This window comes from Camelus bactrianus, chromosome 11 (assembly GCF_048773025.1).
Source record: "Camelus bactrianus isolate YW-2024 breed Bactrian camel chromosome 11, ASM4877302v1, whole genome shotgun sequence".
Lineage (NCBI taxonomy): Eukaryota > Metazoa > Chordata > Mammalia > Artiodactyla > Camelidae > Camelus > Camelus bactrianus.
In genome coordinates this window covers 73,513,723-73,520,594 of record NC_133549.1, presented here as the reverse complement: position 1 = coordinate 73,520,594, position 6,872 = coordinate 73,513,723, and the positions used below count along the sequence as shown (strand labels likewise).

The window sequence follows — 6,872 nt, the reverse complement described above, 5'->3', positions numbered from 1 at the left end:
CCAAGTCCAGCCACCGAGACCTCAGGGTGATTCCCAGGACCTGTGACCACACACCATCAGACTCAGGGAACCCCAGTGTGAGGCAATTCTAATCACATTGTGAGTGGAATGCAATTCTTCTATTATTCAGACTGTACCGCCCCTCATTGTTTAAGGAAGTTCTCAGTCCTCCTCCCACCCCTCAACCTGCCCTCCCCGTGAATTCAGAAGCACCTGTAAGTTAACTCTAAATTTAAACAGCACATCTAGAGTAAGTAAAGTCCACATCTAACCTGAGATAATTATGGCTCCTTCTCCTTTAAGACTCTGACCCACGGGAGACGCTGTCCTCATCACTCCGGAGTACCCATCAAGACTGTGTGCCAGGGATGGTGTATGTACTTTACACAGATCACATCTGACCCTCACCACCCCTGTGAGCTGGGCACTGTTAACCCATTACACAGCTGAGCAAAACTGAGACTGAGTCACCCAGAGGCGGAGCCAGGGCTCTCATACAGGCTGTGGACACTCATTTCCTCATCTGTAAAACAGGATGACAAGAATACACTCACAGGTTGCTAGAGTGATTGACAGTCCATGGAAAAGGCCTCAGCAGAGCACTGAGGGCTAGCGGTACCGCAATAAAGGCTGGCTCCAAGTATTTGTGTTTCAGACACTGCTTCCTAAAGCCACGGACACCAGACAGTCTTCTACAGAAAATAGGGTTTATTTTCACATTTAAGGTGAACACAAATCAGTGTTCCAGAAGTGTACATAATCAGTAGATTTAATTTATTAAACACAGCAGAGAAACATCAAAGCCCACCGGGAAATACACTTTGACTTCCTTCCAGGGCACGTGGCACTTACAGGTCATTTCTGTTTTCAACTTGGGAATTCACATTGACAAGGCACAGCTCGCAGGGGGTCTGTTCCCAGGGTCAGCTGCTTCCACCCCGAGGGACTCCCCCCAAACAAGAGCAGCAAACCAGCGGGATTCACAGTGGCTGGGATATAAGGTCTTGGCCGTGGGACCTTCACGAAAGCCCGGATTGTGCTCCAAAGGCAAGCTCTGAGGGTCTGTGGCTGGTGCCACTGACTCAGGTCTCACCACGGCCTGGCGTAGTTAGTGTCACAGCTTTGGCTCTCGGCACTCTTCTTAGTTAAATTATTCCAATTAGGAAGATGACATTAAACAGATATTCCAGCCCTTTCCAGCAACCAGCTTTCCCCCTCGGTCAGAGAAAAGGCAGAAACTGCCCTGAAAGCTAACCTATCACCACCTCCGACGTCCAAGGCACAGGTGAATTTGGGCAGGGTGATCACAGGCAATGCCTGATGAGGTGTGGTGAGACGGGGTCCATGACAGATGTCTAGAAACGGGTGGCGGGGTAGGGTGGGCACTGGGGAAGCAGCCTGGTGGGTCCTGTGAGGTCCCATATTCCTGAGACGGTGGGGTGAGCACAGGCAACTTCCAGGGGTCCCTGAGCTGGGAGCCCGAGGCAGCCGTCTGAGTGAATCAGCTCAAGTGCAGCAGCTGCCACCGGCCTAGTGCTCTGGCCACAGCGGGTTAGCTCAACTGGCCGCAGTCTGTGATGACAATCTTCTTGGATGTCTTCCCACTCTTGGAGCCGAAAGATTCTATTTTCTTCACGACATCCATGCCTTCTTTGACGTGGCCAAACACAACATGTTTGCCATCCAGCCTGTGAGGAGAGGTGAGGCAGGTGAGCATAAACGAGACTGGTGCAATGTCACCCAATGTCACGGTCCCTCCTTCCCAGAGGGCCTGGAGCCAGGAGGCAGCAGGCTACTCACCAGTCTGTCTTTATGGTGCAGATGAAGAACTGGGAGCCGTTGGTGTTGGGGCCTGCATTTGCCATGGACAGGACACCTGCAGGAACAAGCAGGAGTGAGCCAGGCTGCCCCCGGAGTCACCTCACCTGGGAAGTCACTCAGCAGAGCAGAGGGCACAAATCACATCAAGGATGCTTGAAACTGGGGCTCAGAAGCAGAGAACCAGGGCCCAGAAGGTGCAGCTCCCCAGGGCCTGCCCACCTTTGCTGCCCCAGGAGGAGAGGGCCTTGTGGAAGTTCTCAGTGGTAGAGCGGAGTGGAGCCCCCAGCCCTGAACTCTAGACTTTTCCACATTGGGTCTTAAAGGTTCTCTCCCCCAGGTTCTCAACGGAAGGTTTGTTTTTCAAACTGAGCACTCAGAATGAAAAAGCTCTAGGCAAACCCAACAAGGGGTACCGAAGGAAGGAGGCTGTGTGGCTGGATGTGGAACAGTCAGGCTGCAGCCCTGAGGCCTGCTGGGCCAACGGAGGCTGGGTCACAGCTCTGGGCCACACAGACTGGGGCTTGGCAGCCCGCACTCACCTGGTCCCACGTGCTTCAGTTTGAAGTTCTCGTCAGGAAAGCGGCTTCCATAGATGGACTTCCCCCCTGTGCCATTGTGGTTGGTGAAGTCGCCAGCCTGCGAGCACAGAGTATCCTCTGAGTGGTCACCACCAGAGCTGGCAGAGGGCTGCTGCTCCAGTGCTGGGACGCAGCCCCCAGCCCACCCAGGGCCCACCCAGCCGGAAGCCCTCAAGCAAATGGGTCAAAAAACACCCAATGCTAAAAGGACTAATGCAATACTAAGGAAAATAAGCAAAAATAAAATACAGCTTAAATATTTTCTTGTCACAATAACTACCCTGGTTGCCAAATGATTCACTTTTTGTCTGAGTGAGTTTTTCAATGATCCCCCCAAAATCTTGGCCATTCTGAGATGATTCTTAGTGACCTAGAATTTTCTACCCACAACGCTTGGAGGGTAAAGAGGGAGGAGGCCAGAAGCCCCCATTCCCAAGTCTGATCCGCAGGGAGCAGCAGCAGCAGCTGCAGAGCCAGTGCCCTGTGCCAATGAGTTCCCCTCCCTGTCCCAGCATCTCCCCTTCACCGGCCTGGGGGCTTCCCAGTGCCGTGCAGGCCCGGGACAGAGTCCACCCAGGGCTGGCATCCTTCCTCATGGCCTGCCCGAGGCTTCTGTGGGGAACCATGGCCAGAAGAGCCCAGGGGCTGCCGGCTGCCAGCCCCAGCCCCCAGCTGTGGTCATGTTGCTGTTTTCCTGAGACGGGATCCTCAGGTGAGAGGGGTCACTTGACCAGCCCAGCTGAAGCATCTACAAATGCCAATAAGGTATTCCCAGAGAGGGACAATTCAAAACCCTGGGCTGGGCCTCTGGGTACCACCATCCCATGCCTCTGAGTGCCCTCAGGCTTTGCGGTCCCTATCCTTGCCTGTTGCCGTTCAGAGGAAGCCCCCAGCCCGGCTCAGGACATCTGTGTCAGCTCCTGCTTCATCCACAGTCTCAGGCAGAGCTGGGAGCCTCCGCGGCAGAGAGCCACAGGCTGTGGTCAGGCCTGTCCCACAGCCACAGCCCCTGCCCCTCCCTGCATTCATCACACTCAACACGTCAGCAGGCCCGGCCTCGACCCACTGCCACACACGGCAATGTGATGACAGCTACCAGGCTGGGGTGGAGAGGATGGAAGGGAGGAGAACTCCGGGCTGAGAGGACTGCAGAGAGGTCATGACATCCATGCCCCTACCTCTAGGTGTGCTGGCCTCGGACACTAAGCCCCGTCTTAGCAGGGTCTGACCATACAGAGGATAACCCCAGCACAGCTCGGGGTCCTGGGCCCTGAGGAGGTTCTCGCTGTCCACACCTACCCCAAAACCTCTGACACAGCAGAACTAATGCTTCTGAAAAGGAGGCAGGACACATAACAAAGAACATACTCATTTAACTCATTTACTCATTTAAGATGCCTTTCTCTGCAAAGAGAGGCTGCAAGTCCAGACCTGTGTGTTCTTGTCTGTGGCCGGTCTCTCTCCTCGTCCTCCTCCTCTCCTCTCCCTTATTTCCCATGCCAAGTGGTCGGTGGGACACCCTGGGGGACACGGGCTGAGACTGTCTGAATACCCTGGTCCTCCAAAGCCTTCAGGTCTACCCCCAGGCACATTACACCTGGATGCCGGATCACAGACCACTGCTCAACTCTCCTGACCCCGCCAGGCAGGGCCGTCCTGCCACTTGCCCTGTTGCTTAACTCCTGGGGCAGGGAACGTTCTGTGGCAGCCAGGACAACCGTCAGCCTCTCTGAGTGGGAGGACAGGCCGAGAGAGAGATCGCAGTTGCCCTCCGGTCAGTCCTTGCCGGGCACCAGGCATATGCACACTGGTGACACCCATGACAGTCCTCTGGGGCGGCTCCGTCACTATCCCCACTTACAGAAGAGGAACCGAGGCGGGGGAGGCGGGCCATACCTGGCACATGAAGGACGGAATCACTCTGTGAAAGGTGGAGCCCTTGTAGCCGAAGCCCTTCTCCCCGGTGCACAGGGCTCTGAAGTTCTCTGAGGGGGAAGGAAGAGGTGGGTCAGCAGCACCAGGTCAATCCAGGGGCCTCAACTTGTTCCAGTTAGAACCCCTCCACCCCCAGGGGGTGAGTAGGGCATGGAGAGACCCCCATCCCCGGGCCTGCTCCGGCTGTATGACCTGGGACAAGTCATCGCACACCCTGACCTCGGTGTCTGAACACCGTGACAAGACCACACGCTCTTGGTTGTTCCAGCACTGGGTCAGTAGGGCAGGGAGTCAGAGGGCTGTGAAGCCACCACCCTGCTCCATCGGGCACCAGGAAGGAAGAAGTTCTCCCAGGGGAAATGTACATGTGTCTTCCACTGATTCTGAAGCTGCTACTGCACAGGTGGCAGGCCCAACTCTGAGGGTCAGAGAGGGACAGAAGGCTGCCCCGGGGTACCCAGTAGCTGAGTCATTTGTGGAACTCTCATCTGGTCAGAGGTCTCATACCCAACTCCTCACCATCCCACCTACCTCGCCTTGCCCCTCTCTCTTCCACGGAGACCAGACTCAGAAGGCCCCAGGCCCTGTCTTACCTGCGGTCTTTGGGACGACATCTGCCTTCAGCTGTGGGGAGAGAAGAGGGACAAGATGGTCAGTCCAGAGGCAGGTGAAGGAAGGAACCCCCTTCGGCCCAGGAGATGGGGCATTCCATTTCTGTCACTCCCAGCCCTCCGTGGGAGGCCACCTAAGCAGCTATCACTTCTGTCAGCTGTTTCCTGAACCGAAGGCTAGAAGGAAGCAGTGTCGATGTCCTAATCTGTCAAAAGAGATGACAACACCATCCTGGCTACTTCTGGGGACAGAAGTGGCAAAGCCGCTGCAGCTGAGCCCAAAGTATCAGAGACCCAGGGCCTGGAGGTAGGACCCAGTCCAAGCTCCTCAATGCACAAATGGGAAACTAAGGCTCAGAGAAAGGCAGGAGCCGTTGGGGGAAGGGAAGGTTGGAGCCCCATCCGAGGCTGCTTCCTACCTCCCAGCTTCAGGGGCTATCTGGTGTCACACCTTTAAAGTAAATAGGTGCTCCCCATCTTCAGGAAGAGAAAACGGAGACTTAAGTGAGGCCCCCTTGTTCAAAATGGGACGGGACTTGAGGCCTACACCCGAGCTTCCCCTGTTAACCTTCCAGGACTGTGTATTTGTATCCTGCTTTGTTTTTGCAAAAAAGCCCAAACAGCCGGGACAGGCGCTGATTGTTACGGGGTGAGGGTGGGGGGTTGTTGGAGTTGGGGCGAAGAGCTCCAAGCACTCTGCCTCGACTCCAGGAGGGATATCCTGGCTCTGCCAGGTGCCAGGACCCTGTGACCCGTCCCATCCAGCCCGCACTGCCGGGGGAGAGGTGGCCCCAAACCACCTTTGCTCACCTGTGAGCCCGACTGCAGGGGTGCGGCTGGGACCCGCTCCGCCTTCTACAAGGGCTGCCACATGAGCGCCCAGCCAGGCTCGTTGCCGGGACCCCGGAGCCCCCTGACGCCCACTTCGGAGCTCTGGGCCTGGGCTTCCACCCTGTGAGGTCTCGGAGTCCCTCCCCGACCCCGGGGCCGGCTGGCGGGACATGGCCCTCCTTGCCTACAATCTGACCTTGAGCTTTCTCCTCTACACGCGCCTTCCCTCCCGCCTCCATTAGCCCAAAGTTCTGAAAGGAGGCCTGGAGAGATCAATGTGATGCCCCTTCTTAGAGATAGGGAAACTGAGACCTAGGGCCTGGGAGCTGGAGGCAAGGTCACTCAGCGAGCCAGGCGCAACCCCGGCCTGGGGCCCAGGTTCTCCCGGCGCCGTCCCCCACACCCAGTCCACCGCAGTTCGGTGCGGTGTCTCACCTCCAGCACCACGCGGCCGAGCGGCTGCCCATCGGCGCCCACGTCCAGGTACACTAGCGGGTTCTCGGAGGAAGAGGACGGGTCGCGGGCGCTGCTGCCGCCACTGAAGGCGCGGGCCGCGGGGAGGCGCAGTGGCACGGAGCTCAGGCCGGGGAGCCGGCCAAACAGGCGAGGGCTGCAGCGCAGCGCCAGCATCGTGGGCCCGGGTCCCAGCGGGAGAGCGGTGGGTCGAGCGGAGAGGACGGCAGCGACGGTCACGCGCGCCCAGAGGGCCGAGTCAGGGGCGGCCGCGCGCCGCCGCCTTTATTGACCCATCCGGCCTCGAGGCCCCGCCTTCGCCCCGCCCCCTCCGGCCTGTCCGCGGGCGTCCTCTGCCGGTCCCATCGGGCATCGCAGCCCGGCTGGTTCGGCTGCGGAGCGTGAAGTCCGTTGAACACACCCGCGCAAGGGCCAAAGACATGACCGACAGACACACCGGAGCAAAAGGAGGCCAGTTCCCTTTTGTGAGGGTCTCAATAGATGGAGGGAAAAAGAGAAAAAGTGCAGGGCGAGGGTATAGCTCAGTAGTAGTGTGCGTGCTTAGCATTGCGAGGTCCTGGGTTCAATCCCCAATGCCTCCATTAAATAAAATAAATAAACCTACTTACCTCCACAAGCAAGA

General features: G+C 57.5%; 1 protein-coding gene across 1 annotated transcript; it reads right to left on the bottom strand.

The window, feature by feature from the left end:
* Positions 1–690: 690 nt before the first annotated feature.
* On the bottom strand, positions 691–6,525 carry PPIF (peptidylprolyl isomerase F). The gene is made up of 6 exons (XM_010963117.3): positions 6,212–6,525; positions 4,928–4,958; positions 4,296–4,384; positions 2,361–2,457; positions 1,801–1,876; positions 691–1,688 (listed from the first exon to the last, which is right to left on the bottom strand). The coding sequence occupies exons 1-6, from the start codon at positions 6,404–6,406 to the stop codon at positions 1,553–1,555; spliced, it is 624 nt and encodes a 207-aa protein (XP_010961419.2). The 5' UTR covers positions 6,407–6,525; the 3' UTR covers positions 691–1,552.
* Positions 6,526–6,872: the final 347 nt, after the last annotated feature.

Coding starts and splice junctions, on each gene's coding strand:
- PPIF (XM_010963117.3), bottom strand. CDS start 6,406: ATGCTGGCGCTGCGCTGCAGCCCTCGCCTGTTTGGCCGGCTCCCCGGC. Junction 4,959..6,211: donor TCGGCCGCGTGGTGCTGGAG/GTGAGACACCGC, acceptor CTCTCCCCACAG/CTGAAGGCAGATGTCGTCCC. Junction 4,385..4,927: donor TGTCGTCCCAAAGACCGCAG/GTAAGACAGGGC, acceptor CTTCCCCCTCAG/AGAACTTCAGAGCCCTGTGC.